Source organism: Centruroides vittatus, unplaced genomic scaffold, assembly GCF_030686945.1.
Source record: "Centruroides vittatus isolate TY-2023 unplaced genomic scaffold, ASM3068694v2 contig_1162, whole genome shotgun sequence".
Classification (NCBI taxonomy): Eukaryota; Metazoa; Arthropoda; class Arachnida; order Scorpiones; family Buthidae; genus Centruroides; species Centruroides vittatus.
Window position 1 is genome coordinate 89,731 of NW_027120748.1, and position 21,869 is coordinate 111,599.

The 21,869-nt window shown below is 29.9% G+C and overlaps 2 protein-coding genes across 2 annotated transcripts in view; both read right to left on the reverse strand.

Annotated features, from left to right (window-relative positions):
* The window catches only part of LOC136981073 (uncharacterized), a 41,789-nt gene extending 25,644 nt beyond the window's left edge, over window positions 1-16,145 (reverse strand). The window contains exons 1-5 of the mRNA XM_067277347.1: window positions 16,104-16,145; window positions 9,591-9,699; window positions 4,489-4,664; window positions 4,272-4,413; window positions 1,236-1,285 (exon numbers count right to left, since the gene is read on the reverse strand). Coding sequence (XP_067133448.1) covers window positions 1,236-1,285; window positions 4,272-4,413; window positions 4,489-4,664; window positions 9,591-9,672 — 450 coding nt within the window. The 5' untranslated portion in view covers window positions 9,673-9,699; window positions 16,104-16,145. The remainder of the gene's footprint in view (window positions 1-1,235; window positions 1,286-4,271; window positions 4,414-4,488; window positions 4,665-9,590; window positions 9,700-16,103) is intronic.
* A 2,764-nt stretch (window positions 16,146-18,909) lies between these two features.
* LOC136980974 (zinc finger protein 624-like) lies at window positions 18,910-21,388 on the reverse strand. The gene has a single exon (XM_067277176.1). The coding sequence runs from the start codon at window positions 21,201-21,203 to the stop codon at window positions 19,272-19,274; it is 1,932 nt and encodes a 643-aa protein (XP_067133277.1). The 5' UTR covers window positions 21,204-21,388; the 3' UTR covers window positions 18,910-19,271.
* Window positions 21,389-21,869: the final 481 nt, after the last annotated feature.

Here is a 21,869-nt window from a genome sequence, read left to right on the forward strand (position 1 = left end):
CTTTTACTATAAAAACTTAAATAAAATGTTAAATAAAAAACACTAAGCTTTTTAAAATGTATCACAGTTTTAATTCCTATTTTAACTAAACACATCAATCAGATTATTTTAGAAATGAAATTATTATTTGAAAAATAAATTTTAATTTAGCAATTGTTACATATAATATTATTTGAATAAACATTATTTAAACAATAACTTCACACAAAAACCAAAAACGGTGCGTTATCACATATAATTACCATTTTCACAAACGTTTTCGAACATAAAAGTTCTTCATCAGGCAAAAAAAGGACAACTTATAAAAAAACGTTCGATGGAACAGTTTTTGAAAGAGCCGTGCGAAAGATTCGAAATGTTACTCGTGCAGATGTCGTCACCTCTGCGCATGGGCGAAAGTGGAAATTTTCCTGTAATGTCATCCGTCATATATGAGCATTTGCCATGCGACGGATAACGATAACTCCTCTTAAAACGACATCGGGAGTACTCCCAAATCTTTACACTCTTTCAGCTAGGGCAAAGTTCGATTTTTTGAAAGAGTGTAAAGATTTGGGAGTACTCCCGATGTCGTTTTAAGAGGAGTTATCGTTATCCGTCGCATGGCAAATGCTCATATATGACGGATGACATTACAGAAAAATTTCCACTTTCGCCCATGCGCAGAGATGACGACATCCGCACGAGTAACATTTCGAATCTTTCGCATGGCTCTTTCGAAAACTGTTCCATCGAACGTTTTTTTATAAGTTGTCCTTTTTTCGCCCGATGAAGAACTTTTATGTTCGAAAACGTCTGTGAAAATGGTAATTATATGTGATAACGCACTGTTTTTGGTTTTTGTGTGAAGTTATTGTTTATTCAGCGCGGTGTGCGATTGATGAATAAACATTATTTATTAACAAATAGAATAAAATTAGAAATTGCTGTTTCAACAAAATTATAATTGCAAATTTAGTTTTATAGAAACAACAATGTCTCGATCATATAATAAAACAAGAAATATAGATAAAAATTTATTTGCATTTCACATTTTTGTTTATCTAATCAAAGTATTGTTATATTATGTTATTTTATATATATATATATATATATATATATATATATATATATATATTATTTAAGAAACAATAAGCTTTTTAGAAAAATAGTATTTTTCTTAAATAATAACTTTACAAAAATAAAATTTTTTGCTTACTAAAATAAATTACAGAAACCAGATAAACTGAACTTACCTGTTTCCTATTACTTGAAATTATGCTTTTTTTCAAACATGATTCATTTTCTAAAAGAATTATCAACTTTTAATTCATTACTTCTGTACATTGAAATAAATAAATGCCTTATTCCTATTTACTTAATATATATAATCATTGTATTACTTACTTAATACTCTAATTTTTTAGTAATAAATGAATTAATTACTAAAAATTAGTAGTTATATTCATACCATAGATTGAAAAACTGTCTCTCTATATTTTTTATTTTATTTTATTTTACATAAAAAGTCCAGCAATATTGTATGATTATTTTATTTTTTTCAAAACAACTTTAATATCAACTCATTCCCTAAACTGCCTTTTGGAATTTATATTTCTTACTCTTCCTAGTTCTTTTGAGTTTCTGTAACCAATCATCACAGACATTATACTGTATATATATATATATATATATATAAATCATCTTTTGTAAAAATATTATTTTGCATAAGAAAAACCATCAAAAATAATGTGTGCATTGAGCACAACGATATTTAAACCCATTCTCTATAAAAACAACTTTTACAAAATTTATAATAATAATGACATTTAATATGTACTAAACAGATATATTAAACACTTTCATCACTGTAATCTTGTAAGTGATGTCAATTTTTGCTGCATTAACATTATTTACATTTATAAAGTTGTTTATTTCCAATTTTCTAAACAAAATTTTAATTATTTAAAATAATTTTATATATAGTCAAATCTCAGGTTACGAATTCCATGTTTATGAACAAAATTTTGAACGCCATATTTGCTTCAATTACTGTATGATAACTCAGTTTCTGAACAAGATACTCAGCAGAGTTGGCCACTGATGATCAACTTCTTATACTTCCTATGTTAAATTAAAGTTGATGGCCAACCAATCAATGACAGGACTACCAATTCAGCAGATCGCTGAGATTTGCCTCGCGTCATTAGATGTCACAATGCAAACCATTGATGATACTGTTATTCAAATTAGATTTCAATGTGCATGCATGTAAGATACTACTTTCGGTTTTCGGTACATGTCGCAATTCAATTTAAATCAAATTAATTAATAAAAACTGCATTAATTGACATTCGTGTAATATAAATGACATCCAATAATTCATATTTAATAGTGCTTAACTCAAATTAATATACTATATAGTATAATATAATATTTATTAACCACTCAGCAGTGAGGGATGTATATATACGTTGAAGGTGATCGTGTGGCAGTGGTGAGGGACGTATATATCCGCTAAATTCTTTTTGGGGTATCGCCAAAAACTAGCCAAAAACTACAGCAAAAAAAAATTCACATAAAAAATAAATTATGTAACAATAAAAAAAGACTTTTCTTTACTAGACATAACTGTTTACAAAATCTTTTTCTGAAACGGTAATGAGAAAAATCGCGTGAAAAAATACTTTAAAAATTTCCCAGGTATATTCTCCACTACTAAGAGATAGCACCATACCTGACTATCCCACTGCTGAAAGGTTAATACAAGGTAGCCAGTAAATTAAAATTAAAAATAACAAAATAATAATTAAATTTCTGGTTTTTACACTGAAACTAATATTAAAAATAAAATCAAAATTAATTAATTAAATTAAAATTTAGATTTAAATCAAGGCAATTGAAACATAGTACAGTAGAACCTCGATTATCCGGATTGTTCAAAATAAACAAAAATGTAAGGCATGGGCAACGTGGGCCACCGCCTACGGCCTCGCAGTCTGAGGGGCCTCGTGCCTTGAAGGTTTATGCATTACTTAAAAGCCGTGAATGCGATGAAAAAATTTTACTCATCATAAAATAATAAATAGTTTGCATTTTTATGAATAAAAATTTGACAGTTTTAACTGCTTTTTATTTTATAAAATCCGTCTTCTTGCGCCACCAGAGGGCCTTTAAACAATAGGCAGTGTTAGTGCTGGTCAGCAGTAGTCCAAATTCAAAATGAACATTTGTTTCTTGAAAATTTGCTCACGATTTAAATACAGTACAGAATTATTTTTTGATTATCTGGATTTTTCCTTATCCGAACTACCTTCATCCCCAATTAGTCCGGATAATCGAGGTTCTACTGTATTTTGGAAAATGTGGATAAAATACTTGTCTGTCTTGACTGGTTTGGTTTTATTTCATCCAGGCAGAGTCGAGTCTCTATTTATAGCACTTTTTGCAAAGTGTTAGTTTCAATTTCAGTTGGCAGTGATGAAACATTTTGCTTTTTATATATAAAATGGATATAGATATGAATATACCGTATATCTCGGCGGATAAGATAACCTTCAGATAAAACGAGGTATAAAATTTCGTCAAAATTTTATGGTTTTAGCATATATCTGTCCTATAAGATGACCCCCAAACTATCAACGGCCTATGAATTTAGTTTAGATTAGCGATCATCATCTGAATAATAATACTATATAGTGTATACGGAATTATGTCCTATTTGTAATTTTTCAAATAAACAAATTTTATTTTCTTGCATCTGGCAGCACTGCCTTGCGATTGTTGCAAATATTCGCACTGATTCGGGCATTCGGGTAATGACTGACTAGTCACAAAAACATTCTACGGGCTATTCTATTTTGTGCACATACCCTATTCTCTTCTAGTAAATGGTTACGGTTTGTCTGTCTTTTTATAATGGTTTTAATTTATATAAATTTCAATCTAATTTTTTTTTTGTATCAGCCGTATAAGACGACACCAGATTTTGGGGGCCATTTTTTATGATTCAACTATTGTCTTATCTGCTGAGATATACGGTAAATAATATTATATTGCATTTGTAGGCATTTTTATGCATGAAATGCTGCTAAAAACATAAAAAAAAGGCAGATACAAATAAATTTTGAGGATCAGATACAAATTAATCAGTTTTTCATTGTTTCTTATGGAAAAATTTGTTTTGGTTTGAGAACAAATCAGTTTCCAAACAACATTTAGGAAGGAATTAAGTTTATAAACATAGGTTTGACTAAATATTAATTAATTCTTTGAAAACAGAAATATTTTACCAGATACATCTATATTATAGTCATTTTCATAATCTTCGGCTTTCAGCAAACCTATCAAAGGCAGAAAAAATGCGTGATTTTCTTTTGCAGTAAAATATCTTTTACCATTTAATTGACCATTCCCATGACCAATGGGATCATCCTGTGTATATTAAAAAAAATTAAATTTAATGAAACTGTTCACAATAAAAAAACTTTCTAAATAAAAATAACATACAAATTCTATGCCAGCAGTCCAATCAGCACAAATGAATGGTATTCTTCCTATCCATTTGGTAGTTCCTTTATTTAATTCTTTGTCTTCATGTAACCACACCACTCTTTCTCCAAGAGATAAAACTGGTGCTTCAGGTTCTTCTTGAAATACAATATTAACATCCAGAAATGCAATTCCTGTAAAATTTTTACAAATTTAGTTTTAGTAAATATTTTATTTTTCTATTTCAAATTTCAATTAGTCAAATTTGTGTTTAAATATTTTAAAAAATTAGTAAATTAATTTATATTTTAACTGTAAAAAAATAGTTTGATACTGAAACTAATAAATGTAATTACAGTAGAGCATCGATTATCCGACCCCCGATTAACCGACCACGTTCTAGTCGGCAAATTCAAATGTCCGCTAGTGATGTGGCGCTACAATATTTGGTTATGTCTTGGCTACTTTAATATTATTTTTGTTAAATTTTTGCATGTTTTAGCTGGCAGCACTGGCTCGACCATGAAAGGGAGGCTAGTATTTAAACCAGGCCTAATACACTATACTAATAATGTATTTTTTCATACTTTTCAGTTATCTGACTTTTCAGTTATCCGACCAACCGCAGTCCCAAGGGCGTCGCCAGAGGGGGACAGAGGGGCAGTTGCCCCTCCCTAGACATGCGAAAAAAATTATTTAAATGCTAAGTCATTTATTGCCCGATTTATAGTTCCCGCGCGATGCGAACTGAAACGCACACCTATGCATGTTTATGTTGAATGTAAAAACGATGCCATGCATTTGTAATAAATATAATTTTTTTAAATCATAACGTGACATATCTTTTCTATAATAAAAATAACTTTTATCATCACTAATTATTTCATGTTTTTTTAAATAGTTAGAATTTTTCAGATACTTATAAAAATTTTCCCAAAATTTAACATATAAATTCAAATGTTAATAAATAATTAACTAAGGCTTACAAAGATGGCCGAGCGGTAGGCTGCCACCTTGACCGCTCGGCCATCCGGCCTCAACAGGATGGGTTTAGGATCAACACATAGATTGTGGTAGGTGCTCGTAAAACCATGGAAGTTGGTATACGGGTAGGAAGTAATAATAAATTAATTAATTAAAAAACATTAAAATAAACAAACACATCTCATAATGGCAAGTTCCGGCCAAAATTTTAATTTACATTTATTAATTTAGTATTGTATTTATATTTGTTTGGTTTTTCAGTAAATTTAAAAAGAAAAAAAGCTGAAGTACAAAGTAGTGACAGCGATGAGCAGGATGAAAAAGTTAAAAAGAGAAACAAAATGGAGATCGCGTCGTATGATTCTAGCTCGTTCACGGCAACGGAAGATGCTCAGTATCAAAAAGTAGATCAAGATCTTAATGCTGATGCACGTCTTCGTGATGATTGTGTGGGTGACCAGGATGCAAATTCTACGATGGATGACTGCAACGAAAATGACATTGGTCGATTTGTTGGGCAAGCGTCCATGTTATTACACGAAAAGAAGAAAGAATTGCTTGAAAATTGTTGGATGCCTCCTAGGGCTTACGACTTTGTGAAAGACGCCGAGCATTTAAAGAGAAAATTTAATTATTCATGGTTGGAAACGTACTCGCCGTGGTTGGTATATTCTCGATGCCAAAAAGGTGGCTTTTGTAAATATTGCACGTTGTTTCCGCCAAATCCGAGTTCCGTTAAAGGTGTATTAGGGTCATTTATCGTAAAACCATTTCGTAAGTTTAATGATGCTCACGATCAATGCAAAAAGCACATGAAAACACACTTTCATAAGGAGGCACTGGAAGCTGCTAGATCATTTTTAGGAAATTTGCCTGTCGATGTGCAACTCAATAAATACTCTCAGAGCCGTATTGAGGAAAATCGAAGAATTATAACGTCGATCGTTTCTTGTATTACATTTTGTGGATCCCACGACTTAGCGGTGCGAGGTAAACATTATGGTGAAGGAATTCTTGAGGACTTGTACCAGCTGCGAATTGATGCGGGAGATGTGGTTTTGAAGAAACACATCGATCATGGGAAGAAAAATGCAAGCTATCGATCGGTTGATATCCAAAATGAAATTATTAGCATTTGTGGAGATGTGCTTAAAGAAGATATTATAAAAGAAGTAAAAGAAGCAGAAGCATATAGTGTATTAGCAGACGAAACAGCTGACATTTCTGGAACAGAACAGTTATCTATTGGACTGCGTTATTTTCATGAGAAAAACAACGAAGTCCAAGGAGTGTTTGTTGGATTTGTTGAGCTAAAAGGTCTGGATGCGAAATCTATCGCACAAACCATTGATGAATTTTTGACAAAAGAAGAACTTATTCCAGTAAAATGCGTTGGATTAAAATTTGATGGTTGTTCGACAATGTCCGGAAAAGAAGGTGGTGTACAAGCAATCTTACGCAAAAAATACACTAAAGCTTTGTTCTTTCATTGTTCTTCGCACAAACTAAATCTAGTAATCAATGATCTCAATGCTCTGCCTGAAATTCGGAACACCATAGGAACCACGAAAGACATTATTTCATTTTTTCGGGAATCAATTTTGAGGAGGAAGTTAATACCTAATATTTCCACGCTCTGCGAAACAAGGTGGAGCGAGAAACATAAAACCATCAGAGTTTTTAAGGATAATTTTCATGTTATAATGGAGGCCTTAGAAACTTTATCGCGTGATGGAAACAGTGCGACTCGAAATCATGCATTCCAGCTCCGTGCCGCCGCTTCAAGAGTTTCGTTTATTCTGTGCCTTTTGTTGATAGCCAAATACTCGGTTTTGATGGAACCCGTGGTAAACGTACTCCAGTCTGTAACTTTGGACGCGATCAAGGCCTCGCAGCACATTAAGAACATTATGCAATTGCTTAAAAGACACCGCGATGATGCCGATAAAGTCACAGATGAAATTTTAAGGGATGCTTTTGTCATTGCAAAAACACTCGGACTGGAGGAGGACATGACATCAGTGCCGCGCATTTTTGGAAGACAAAGTTATCGAAGCAACCATCCAGCAAGAAGTCCTTCAGAATACTGGAAAAGGTCTTTAATAATACCATACCTGGACTCCATTATTAATTCTCTTAAAGGACGATTTGCAAAAGAAAATACTCCATCATTCGCATTATCTAAATTACACCCGGCGCAAATGCAAACCATGTCCATGGAAAGTCTCACAAAAGCTTGCCAAACTTTCTCTCAATTTTACGATTTACCAAACATAAAATACGAAATTGAACTGTGGCAACAATTGTGGCAGGATAAACCCAATGTAACTGAGCTGGCCGTTGTGGATGTTCTAAAAGAAACGAAAACTTTCTTTCCCGAAACGAGTAAAGCGCTAAAAATTTTGATTACTCTACCGTGCACAACGTGTACTGTAGAGCGATCCTTTAGCAGCCTGAGACGGATGAAAACCTGGATAAGAAGTACCATGGTGGAAAGTCGCCTCAATGGTCTTGCAATGATGAGTGTCCATAGAAAGATCATCAATGAGAACATAAAGGATTTTAATAATAAAGTAGTAGAAAAATTCACCAAAAACCCAAGAAGATTATGTTTTAATTCAAATAATCTTCTTAAGCTTCTTAAAATTTATGAATCGTTTTTATTTTACCTACATACAATTCATATCCTCTATTAATTTATATCATCTTGCCCCCCTCTGGCCCATTGGCTGGCAACGCCCTTGCACAGTCCCCAATTGAGTCGGATAATCGATGCTCTACTGTATATAAATTATAGAAGAACTGTAATCATTTTTGGACTCACCTAGATGATAACAACTAAATGCTAACAATAAGAAAAGTAAATAAAATTACAATGAGTGGAAATTCTGATTTTACTGACATTAAAAAGAAATGTTAGAACTATTAAAAATGTATAAATAACTCTGAGATTTAGACTAGTTATAATTATTATTAATTAATAGTAATTCGTCCAATATCATTTGCCTGCCGTTGATTTTCTGTATCATCTCTAAGAATGGTTAGCATATCATTGAAGTAATGCAAACAATTTAAACTATCATTCTATGTCAATACAAAAAAACCTTTTTAATATCCCAGTATAAACAGATTTAAACAAAACTAACGTTTTTGACCATAAACTTGGTCTTCATCAGGCTAACGGCCAGTATAAATTCGAAACCAGAAATTCGAACACAGTGTTTATAAATTATTTTAAATTCCAAAATATTTAAACATTGGAAAATGATTTAGAATACAGTAGAGCATCATTTATCCGAATCAATTGGGGACTGGGGTTGTTCAGATAACTGATTTTTTCGAATAACCGATTATGTACGAAAAAATATATTAACCTATCCAATGTAGAAATTTTTCTCCGTTGCGTGTCGCTTCGTGTTGAATTTTTTCCATTGCATATTGCTTCGTGTTGAATTTTTGTCGATTTTAAGCCTAACGAAAATTTTTATAATAATAATCGAGGCTATTGTATTGTTAAAAATTATTTCTTTATTTTGTACAAACAAAATAAATATATTGAAAAATATAAAAACAAAAGAACTTATACTTTACAAGTTAATCTAGTATCAAAAAGTATGTTCAATTCAGCAAGCACGACACAGTCTGACTAGAAAGCTTTCGGTTGACCGGCTTTCAGATAAATGACACTCTACTGTATATCTGTATATGTATATATATATGCACATAGAATGAAAATTATCATTCTACGTGCATATATATTAAAATATTTAATGTTGAAGCACTGGGTTATAACTGATAATAACAACTAATGACTATTATGAATGGTCAATCATGTATTGAAGTTGATAGGCATGTTTAATCTGTCTTTTCATGTTATTTATCTGAAGATAATGATAGCTATAACTAAATTCTGATTAAAATGGTGTATTTTAACTTATGTTTTGAGATATACCAATTTTGATAGAATTAAACAACTGATAACAAAGTCTGTGATTAGAATAAGTTGATTCAACTGTATGCACAAATTAATGTAAACTTATTTTTCAATTTTCAATAAAATAATATGAAATAAATTTATAACTGTACTTGATTTTCTTGTTTATAATTATCAAAAATACCTAATTATATATACTTACCTGGATGAGAATTTTGATTTTCAAAACAGTTTCTATCATTACTGCAAAATACATCAGTGACAAATACTTTCTCAGCATCCATGTTTACAGAGAAATTACACTTATAAATCTGAATAAAAAAAATAAATTGATTTGTTGCATTAATAATATTTTCAAATACAATAAAAAGTTTTTATTAGTAAGATTTAAAACTTATGAAATTTCATTCATGTAAGAGAAAAAATCAAAGTAAAAAACCAAATTTGTTTTGATGCAATTAAACTCTAACATTAATAATTATGAAATATAGATTATTATAATGCCAACTTATAAATTATTTTATACTATGAGAATTCAGTATAAGTATACAACAAAACTATATAACAATTTTATCTATTTTAAACACAAATTTATTCAAAAATAAGTATTTTTTTTTCCTTTTAATTTTTTTCTACCCTACAGATACTAAGAGAGGCTTCCTTTTTAATATGTATCATTCATACAATGAGAATCAAATATTCAAAGAACCAACATATTCAGATCATATCAAAAAATTCTGAGTGACACTAACATGTAAAAAACTGTATGAACTCCTTTCCCTGAATGTATTACAGGTCACCTATGTACTGTACTTAGGAAATTTGTTGCAGATGGTAGTAACAGTGACAGACTAGAGTCACTAGACTGTGTTTCAAAATGATACTACACACAATGTAAGAAAACTTGTTCATTATTAAAAACCTATTACTCAATATATGGATCTTGTATTTTTACAGAAATGCAAAATTATATTCTGTTTCTGTACCATCATCGAGACACCATTTACTGATTTGTTAGTTTGAAAAAACAGGAAGTATGTTAAATAAATAAGAAAAAGACACATGTAGATTATCACAGTTTGCTCTAAAGATATTTTTCAGGAAGCACAAGCAGTGATGTAAAAATGTTTAAGAAAAGAGCTCTAAGTTTAGCACAACAGAGTGGGATGTTATGTAACATTAGACAAAAAATCTGTTGTATGGACTTTTGCTGTTTCTGTACAAATGCAACTCACTAACAAGGAGATGGTCAGACATTCAGGTCTCTGATTCAAACAAAACTTGCTGAGCATGTAGCCCTAAACTCAAAAAGTGGCTTGTTTAAATAATAGGATCCACTTCTCAAGCACTTCCAAAAAAAAAAAAAAAAGCGTCTGAAAATTGAATGCTTAGCTTATGTTTTGGAAGTTCGGAAGTTTCACATTCCTCAAAATGTTTATAGCCGAGTGGATAAGATGCTAGGCACTAGAGCTATAGAATGTAGGTTCAAACCTTCATAACTTTAGTTTTTTTTTTACATGTAAAACTTAATAATAATTCTAATAATATGATAAAATAATAAGTTTTACATGTAAAACTTATTATTTTATCATATTATTAGAATTATTATTACCATTATTATTTCTCATGTTTAAAGCTCATAAAACAAGAAATTAAAAATCTAGATGTCATTTCCTAATTTGGCAAAAAAGAAGTTTCTACAGATTTAACTCTTTTAATGTTGTTACATAAAATTTTTATTTCTTTATATTTATTTTCACATATTTTTGCTTGTGATTATATACTATGTCACCACAAGCAAATAAGATTCAGATGTTACTGCGCATGGACCAAAAAAGGCAATCTGATATAAAAACAGGGTAATATAGTCTCAGCACTTTATATAATTGTTAATGTTATGGACAATTTCCTCATGCATTCACATTTGTTACACTTTAAATAAAATGATACCACCATATCTGAAAATAAATATGAAAAAATAAAAGTTTTATTTAATGACATAAAAGAGTTAAATCTACAGACTTCATTTTTGCTAAACAGGAAATGACATCACAATTTTTAATCTCTTGTTTTGTAAGCTTTAAACACAAGAAATAATAATGCTAATGATATGGTAAAATAATAATTATGTTACAGATTTTAAAACAATTAAAATTATAAAGGTTCAAAACTACATCATATAGGTCCAGTGCCTAGTGTCTTATCCACTTGGCTATTGCCATTCTGATATATAAAACTTCAAAGACATAAGCTAAACACTAAATTTTCAGAGACCCTTTGTTTGGACATGCTTGAGAAGTGAGTACTATTATTTAGACATGGAGCTGCTTGTGTTTAGAGCTACTTGTTCACCAAGTTTCGTTCAAATCAGAGACCTGAATGTCTGATCTCGCCTTGTAAGACATTGTTAGAAGATAGAATACCAAGATGTTTTAGAAAGAGAGTAAGGGGCACTTTTAATACACTCCCATATAGATAAATATTTTGTTTGTTTGTTTATCTAATTTTGACCATCAGAAAATCCAGAATTCTTGTTGCCACCCATTATATCCACAATGTGATGCACATTATTTAGCAGAGACAAGTCCAGTACTAAACATGTGAATATCCTAGACATAGGCTGACTATCTATACCATTGTTTGTTTTCCCCTGTCCCAGCCATCCCATTGTTTCAGTAAAATTTTCACTTTTGTTCTGTTTTCTGGAAATCAAAAATCTTACTCTCTAGTTTGTATGTTAAATACACTTGTATATTGTATTTCAAAGTTTGTGATTTGTTAGAAAATGTTTATTCTGTGTTGATAAGGATCATAAACTTGAATGGATACTATTGAGGAAGAAATGGCAGGAAATATAGCTTACAGAATAGTTTCAATGAAGTCTAGGAACACATTACATAAACAGAAACAGATGAAATTCAACAATTTGATCAATGGACACTAATAAAAACAATAATAACCAAACTGTTGAAGAAATTAAAAAAGAAAAAAATCAATGTAGTTGACAAATGGATCGAAACATTTAATGAAATACTTGAAAAGGATCTAGAATTCCAAGATTGTAATAACTTGATAAAATTAGTTCCTTGTTTATCAGGACTACAACTTCTGTAGAAAAAATATTTTAACTCAAGTTCCCTGTGGCCAAAAGAGAAATCTAGATTAAATATTGAATCAAGGAAAGCAATGTTAATTATAAAGCAGAACTACAACTTACAATGTGTTTTATTATAAAACCGTCTTTTACGTTCCAGCAATATTCTATTTCGTAAAAAAACGTTTTCAACTGCCTTCAGCAGCCATCTTCAGTTAACCAGTACAAAAGAACATAGAATTCTAAAATACGCACGTGGCGTTCTAAACGTATGAAAATTAAATGAAATTCGAACGCGCTCATGCCGATCGTCGGTAACGCGCATACACGCTAAAAACGGCGTTTTTTTTAAGATGTTCCGTCGGTAACGTGCTTACACGCTAAAAACGGCGTTTTTTTGATGTTCTGTCTATTTAACACCTACACACAGGTGTTAAATAGACGGAACATCAAAAAACGCCGTTTTTAGCGTGTAAGCACGTTACCGACGGAACATCTTAAAAAAAACGCCGTTTTTAGCGTGTATGCGCGTTACCGACGATCGGCATGAGCGCGTTCGAATTTCATTTAATTTTCATACGTTTAGAACGCCACGTGCGTATTTTAGAATTCTATGTTCTTTTGTACTGGTTAACTGAAGATGGCTGCTGAAGGCAGTTGAAAACGTTTTTTTACGAAATAGAATATTGCTGGAACGTAAAAGAAGGTTGTTATTTATCGGATAAATAATTCCAGTAAGCTTTGTTTATTTATTATTATAAAACTGTGAGTGACCAGAACAAAATAGGTTTATCTAAAAAAACATGCTTGGTTTTGACTAGGAAATCTACATTAACCTAACTATTAAATCTGACATCATACTGTAATAAAAATATCACTATTTCATTATTAGATTTAAAAAAAAAAAATCTTTTAGAGAAATTTACATATTCTTTTTACACCACCAAATCGATATCAGTAATAATGTACTAACAATTTGTTAATAATGCCCATCCATATTTCTAGATAAAATTTTAATGAGAAGACCTGTATCTATCAGCTGCAATTTCTCAATCCCATTTTCGTATCAAAAAATTATAGTCAGCCTATCTTAGACATAACACCATAAAACCCCCAACAAAAAACTATTCAATAAATACAATTACTAATAAAAATAAGCTATAATTACTAATAGCCTTAATAGAAAAATCTGGTTATTCATTTGATATTTGAAAGATTAAACAAAATAAGAATATCTGAGAATTAATTTAACTCAAGCATTCAAAAACACTGACTGAATGAAAGAATTATTAGATGAAGGCATGATGACAGTGAAGAAGGATTATAACCAATAGGAAAGAATTAAATTCATAATTCTTATATTTCATTGATATAGATTATTGTCAAATTTTTCCTGAAAAATGTTCTATACTATCTTGAAGGAAAAAAATTCATTATCTCATAGAAGCCTGGACAACTATCCACATTGGCCAACCAAGTGCCAGTACTGAGCATAAGAATCTTAGTCTGATATTCATAGAAGGCATTGAAACTTTTGATGTTCACTTTCAAAAAGAGAATTTGTCCCTTTTCTGATGGGATATAACATTGATATAGATTTACAGTGGTTTCAACAAAATGATGCAAGATCCTAGCTAAACTATCAATGATGTTCTGCACCACTTCAAGACAGGTTTTAAGGAAAGTGTCTTATTAAAACAACAATAGAGCATTTTGAGAAATAGATATTCTATTAGCAAAAGTGATGAAGGATTGAAGGATTTTCATGGCACCAATATCTCCAGACTTGAATCCATATGATTTTTTCACATGGAGAGTTTTAAAAGAATAATGTGCTATAGCAAACTCAACACACCATTCCAGAGATAAAAATACCATTCAAATAAAAACTCTCAGCAAATCATTATCTTATTTCTGTACAAATAAGAACATGCTCTTATATTGAAAATTGTTTGGTTTCATAGTTTTGACACACATGTTTCAAAACTGCCTGCTTTACTCATAAGAGCATACCTTACATATAAGAGCATGCTCTTAAATGTGCCAGCTTGTTTTTGCTTATAAGAACACTGCACTATTGTGTTAGTGTAAATTAAATGTAATTAAAGATATGTAGTATAAAAAGTGTACATACTGATATAGTAACTATTCACTAATAAAGATAAAAAGCCAAAATAAAAAAAAGCTTCCAACACTAAGAATTTTTATAAAATAGAGTTTTTTAGATACTTTGTGGTATATAGTGTCAATTATGCTCCATTTATAAGAGTATGCTCTTATAGTTGGATATACAAACATGCTTTTATATGCACAGAAATATGGAAACTTTCTTCTTCATTTACACATAGTGTGTGACCTTTATGTATACCATATTTGAAATGTATTAATGCGAAAAACTTCTATGTAAGAAAAACAAATGTGTAGAATGATTTGTAAAATCAAAGTACTGTGTTCCGTATTAAAAATATACATTGTTTATGAAATTCCAGATAATAAAACAATCATCCTATATAAAGTTTCAATGGATTAAAATGATAATCCAATCAAATTGAACAGAGTAAACTGATAAACTATTTTTAATTCATAAAATTATTTTGAATGTTTGAAATACTCGTGTTAGGGAAAAGTGTTTGCAATTTAAAAACATAAAAATGAAAAATAATTAAAATTTTATTGATAATCATAATCCAATATACCTATCCTAATGATATGCCACTCCTATACTGCAGGTTAACAACTGAAAATTAATTAAAGATTAATCTTGATAAAAGTAAATAAAATGTCTATGCATTATTTTTGCTTCATCACTCATAGAAAGAAAAATTTTAATGCTGCAACAATATGCAAATTAAAAAATTTAATTATTTAAATTAAAGTAAAACTGTTTCTAATACTTTTAATACAGATTATTTAAAAAACACTATGATAACCCTATATAATTTTGAATTAATACATATTTTTAAAATATTTTTATTCCATTAATGAGAAAACTTTTTAATATAGTATACCAGAATAACCTAAGCTAATAGTATTACCAGAAAACTTAAAAATAATATTTTTAGAATATATTAATGAGAATATAATAAAAAATTTATTAAAAGTTGTCTATAAATATAATCACTATTTATATGATAGGGCAAATTAAACCATATAGAAACATTTATAATACTAATTCATTAAAAAAAATAAATTAGTAGTTCATCACATTTCTGTTGACAAACACAGTCTTTATTTACTCTATAAATTGGTAGAACTAAACTTATACAATTATATCTTTTTTCTGGCAATCTTAATCAACAAATTTGTGTTGCTTCTGGGAAACGAAATATAAAATAAAAAGCAATTTTATATAAATAATACTAATAAAAAAGATCATCTCTATCTTCCTAAGTATTGTTTAAAGTAGTAAACACAGTATCATATTTTATTAATATATAATTCTTTAAATACAGGTACAAATGCAGCTCTAAATGAGATGATTAAGTCCTTATGACTTTGACCTTTGACCTTTTTTTGATTCACTGGAAGGATCTAAAATTTGGGGGTCCAAACTCCTCATAATTTACTATCTTGTAAGAAAATATCCGATGAACAAATTTGGTAAAGAATGTTAAAATATACCAAGAAATAACATTTTGAAGTAATGAAAACATAATCCGCGAAAACATAAACAATACAATAAACAAATACAGATGTGTAGGTTTCCCGCGAAACAATAGAAATCAGTTACAACTCTTATATACTTAATCAATATACAAATTTTTATTTTATTAAAATTAAAAATATTAAAATTTAATAATTCAAATCTTATCCTAATTTTTTTTTTTCCTGAAAGAATTACTTACTTATTTTTTTTATTCGTCAACAAATCCAAATTTATCTCCACATTCTTAATAAATGACCTCCGCCTTCCATTTTCAGACTGAAACTAGGAAGCGGCATTCGTACTGTTTACTACACGCTCTCTGTTAGAAAAACTTTCAAGGAAAAAAAATATATATGTATAGTTTATTTGCATTTCGTGATAGATTTGCTTAAATATTTTTAAAATTTCAATTAATATTATTAAAAACTACATAAAATTTCATTCGACGAGAATCTATCAACTGGTAGATCGTGAGCCACGTTTATATTAAGTGTTGCCAGAAAAATATTTTCTTTTCAATATGTTTTGTAGATTAGAGAAATTTAAAATTTCATTTTACATATTGCAAACTATTTAAAACTTGTTCTTTTATTACTTTCGTTTTACATTCCCAACTGTTATGTATGTGTGTGGACTAAGTGATTAATATGAGCATTATAAACAATGCCCGGTTATTTTTTTCTAACTCTTTCCGCTTTGTGGGCACTAAAAAGACCTCTTTTAGCAAGCCCATTATGGATTTGGCCAGGCCCACAATGGGACGGCCGGGTGGTGAGGGACCCGACATATCCAGATGTAACTTGTATTTAATTAATTTCTATTTTTTATTTTTGCTTCAATCATTTTCTTGTGTTCGGAATTTGATAAATAAATGCATTTACATGGTGCAGAATGTCCACCGTAGAGAGGTAAAAGACGATCTTAAATTTTACGGTCAAAGTATACCTAGGTAACCCCAATGGTGGCGCTATGGCCGTGCTTCCGACTGACCTCCCGGAGGGGAGCCGCCGGCAGATCATCGTGTGCTAAACGTCACTAGTTATTGAACAAAAGAAAAAAAGGAAACGTCTACTAAAAATATAGTTAATCTAATCTAATCTAACCTAACCTAACAGAAGCGCCGCCATTGGGGTTATCTAGGTACACTTTAACCAATTCTACGTCTCGATGCTTGACCATCTCCGAAAATTGCACGAAATTTATTTGAATAAGTCGATAAATATCTTTTTCGTCCATTGGATGAAATAAATCAAATTCTTAAGGTTTCGAATCATTTCCCCCAATATTATTTCGCTTTTTTGGAGAGATTTCTTGGTTGCCGTCGAGGTTGCACGTTTCGCGAATTAACGCAACAACAAACTGGATAACGTTAATATTAAAAAAAAAAAAAAAACGAAAAACTTTTATAATACAGCGGAACGAAAATGATGTCCGAGACAACGGGGAAGCCGACACAGAGGATAATCGGATTAAGCCGAGAAGTGACCATTCTTTCTCCTTGAATTTTTGGCTTTTTAAAGGATCTCTGCCTTAAATCTTTAATTTGACCCTTCCGTTCGACTTTGACGGCAAATATTGATCCAACTTTGAAACTTTTGCTCATATCTCACGCCATGATCTTTTCTTTTCTGACAGCTAAGAATTTTTCTTTATGTCTTCATTACTTACAACGCGACAATTTTGCTTTCAAAGGAATGCTACATTTATTTCCAAATTTTGTCATGTCTACGAGAATCAGAGTCAAAGCTGGATATTTCCGATTGACATTATAAACATTCCAATCCGTTAGTTCCCATTGACCCATGACTTCACGGGGCTGCAATTTGAAAAAATTGTAACCTATACATTTCCACTGTCTTAATTTCGTCCTTTCCAACCTGCCGATATTGTGGAGAAGAGACAAGATCTCACTGCTGCTAGTCTGTTCCCATCACCAACAGACTTGTCAGGCCCTACACTTTACTCTTCAACTAAACTTGATTCCGACTAGTGTCTTTTCTATACTTGCCAACTGTGAATGTCTCCTGACCACCATATTCATCTGCTCAGTGGGTGATTCATGTAACCAATACTGGTTGTTGGAGATGATCAGTATGCAAAAACCTCCATATGAAGAGTCGAGAGAGAAAAATTGAACTTTAATAAATTAAACGGGCTCAGATTATTTAACATTTACATATCAAATACCTTATAAGTAAGTTTTTCTATAACAAGTAATTTCAGTCTAATTTAGCCCATCTTCAGGTTCCCTTTCACTTTAATTTATTAGACCAAGATGATTAAAGTTCAAAGTATTCTTTGAAAATTTGAACATCAACATTCAATAATTTTAAAGAAGTCTTACTTTTTGTGAACTTGTCACAAAGATTTTAACATTGAATGTGTAGGATTTAGTTCTAGATTAACTATCAGATATCAGATCAAATTGATTAATATTGATCAATTATTATAATCAATTATTAATTATTGATTAATTGATCAATTATTATAAATATAAAACTACTCTACATACATATGTGTATAACAGAAAAAAAATATCATCTTTACACTACACTTCAGTTTTTTCATACAATTGTAATTGCACATAGATATGAACTACTTTTCATATATTTAAATTTATTCCACTAACTGATAAAATAAGTCAATCTCATAAATAACCATCTGTAGGAAAAAAAAACTTTCAATTATGTAGTAACCACACAAACATTACTGGTAGTAAATGCAATTCTAAAAGTTATTAATAGAAGATAACATAATTTTTTAATTACAATTAAAAATTAATTTTTCACTATCACCACAATTGAACTAATTTATTCAAATTTTAAGTACTATCTTTATACATATTTTTGTTTCAGATAATTTTATATTCAAAATTATTAACAATTTGCTTTTGAAATATCAAAAGCAAAATTTAAACTCTAGTCCATATCAGTTCAACAAAATTTTCTCTACATTAAAAAAAAATTAAAAACACAACTAAACAATCTTTCTTATAAAAGTTACTATTTTCATATTATATATTTTATCTTTATCAATATATATTTTCTGTAGAAAAAAACTCTAGCTTTTTCCTTTAAAAGAAGTTATATTATTTACTTTAGTCCATTTTCTAATATTTTATAATTTTATTGTTATTATTGTAATCATAACGGATTCTTCGTATGAATTTTCTCATGTGACTTTAAGTCACAACTTCTACGAAAAGATTTATTACATATATTACAAGTATAGGGTTTTTCTCCTGTATGAATACGAAAATGTTTTTTTAGATCACTACTTGTAATATGACCTTTACCACATACTTTACAAATATATGGTGCTTCACCGGTATGAGTTCTTATATGTATCTGTAGTTTTCCACTAGTTCTAAATCCTTTATTACATACATCACACTTATATGGTCTTTCACCAGTATGAATCCTTTGATGAATTTTCAAAGAACTGAGGTTAACAAATGATTTTTCACAGAAATCACAAGTATGCAATCTTTCTCCAGTATGGATTCGTTTATGCGAATTCATTAAACTGTTGTTGATAAATCCTTTATTACATATATCACATGTAAATGGTTTCTCTCCTGTGTGTGTCATTTGATGCATTTTTAAATCATAATTTGTAGCAAACTTTTTGTCACAAGAATCACAAGGAAAAGGTTTTTCTCCAGTATGCGTCCTTAAATGTATTGTTAACTTAGTGTTATTCATAAAACCTTTATTACAATATTTACATAAGTGTGATTTTTTTCCAGTATGTATTTTTTGATGAGCTTTTAAGTCACAACTCCTCCTAAATGCTTTATTGCATAATTGACAATTATATGGCTTTTCTCCAGTATGAATACGAAAATGTTTTTTAAGATCACTGCTAGTGGTATATGCTTTTCCACAAACTTCACAAATATATGGTGTTTCACCAGTATGAATTCTTATATGCACTTGTAATTTACCACTAACTCTAAACCTTTTACCACAGGTATCACATTGAAAAGGCTTCTCACCAGTATGTATTCTTTCATGAATTTTTAAAGTGCTTGAATTAGCAAAAGATTTACCACATGAATCACAAACATGTAACTTTTCTTGAGAATGAATTCTATAATGTATCTGTAACTGTTTATTATTAAGAAAAACTTTTTGACACGAATTACAAGAAAACTGATTACCTTCTGAATGTATAAGTTGGTGGGTTTCTAAATCATTACTAGTCAAACATAATTTATTACATATATTGCAAATATATGCTTTATCACTTGTATTATGAATTCCTAGATGTATTTTTAGGGATATTCTCTTCTGAAAATCTTTACCACAAATTTCACATTTATAAGTATTTCTTCCTGAATCATTTCTAAACTGAGAATTTGGAATATTTTTAAATTCTCTTTTAGGAATACGTCGTTCTTCAGTATGAATTTTTACATGCTTATTTAGATGACTGCTGCTAGTAAATCCTTTTTGACATAAATTACAGAAATATGGCTTTTCTCCTGTATGAATAAATGTATGAGTCTGCAAATCAAATTTTCTTCTAAATGCTTTACCACAAGATTCACAAACATACGGTTTTTCAGTCGAATGTATTTGCTTATGTCTTCTCATTGTCGTAGGAGTTGTGAATATTTTATTGCAAACATCACAAGTAAGAGATGTATCTCCCATATGAACTTTTAAATGTGATTTCAATTTTACCATATTTTTATATTTTTTTCCACATATATCACAAATGAAAGGTTTTTTACTGGGAAAATTTTCTTGATGAATTTTATTTTCATTAAAATTTGAAAATATTTCGTCACAGAAATTATGTTCAAAATCATTCCCTTCAGTATTGAATTCATCATCAAGAAGAATCTCAACATGGCAATTTTGGTCCTTGCAATTCAAACTTTTCTCTTTTAACTGATCATTAATATCAAGAGAATTTTCATCTTCATCTTCCTCTCTACAATCATAACCGATTTTGTTATGCATTGACAATGTACCGTTTATATCCATTGAGGAACTATTTGTGTTAATTAATACATCACACTGAAAAATATCATCTATAGTAATGCTTTCATTATCATTTTCTTCCATAACTTTCAGTCAAAATGATACCTGAACACTTATCATCATGTATTTAACTCAATTCAGTTTTCGTCGGTAGCTTTACATTATCAGGATCACTTACCATACAGTTTAGTTTCAAAGACTAATTTATTTATTAAATAGTCATTACAAAAACATTTGTCACACTAAATCGTAAACTGGGTCACGCCATGATAACTAGTATTGCGCCACCTACATAATATATTCTATTTTTTGAAGAATTTAAATATTACAAATTATGTTACAAATTATAGAACTTTCTGAATTAAAAATATTTAATAGAAAATCATAAGAGCGAGAATAATAAATATAAATTATTTTTAGAATTTAATTTTTCATTGTTATTCTATATATATGTTCGATTCCAGGTCCACAGAGCGGTAGACTGCCACCTTGACCGCTCGGCCATCCGGCCGACATTGTTACTCTATCTTTAATATATCGTGTTATAAACTAAATATCCTTAAAATAAGATTTTTGTCCTTTTCGATCTGTGAAGATTAAGATATTTTAACATCGAATTCTTAATGGACAAAATTTACACGTAGTTTAATTTTTTATAAACTTATTTAAATGCTATAGATTTGAACAGTAACTTATTTATTTAGGTTTTGAATGATGGCATCATTAAATGAGAACATTATCAAGCTTTGT

What these genes read in the sequence shown, in the direction of transcription:
- LOC136980974 (XM_067277176.1), bottom strand. Translation starts at nt 21,203, where the DNA reads ATGGAAGAAAATGATAATGAAAGCATTACTATAGATGATATTTTTCAG.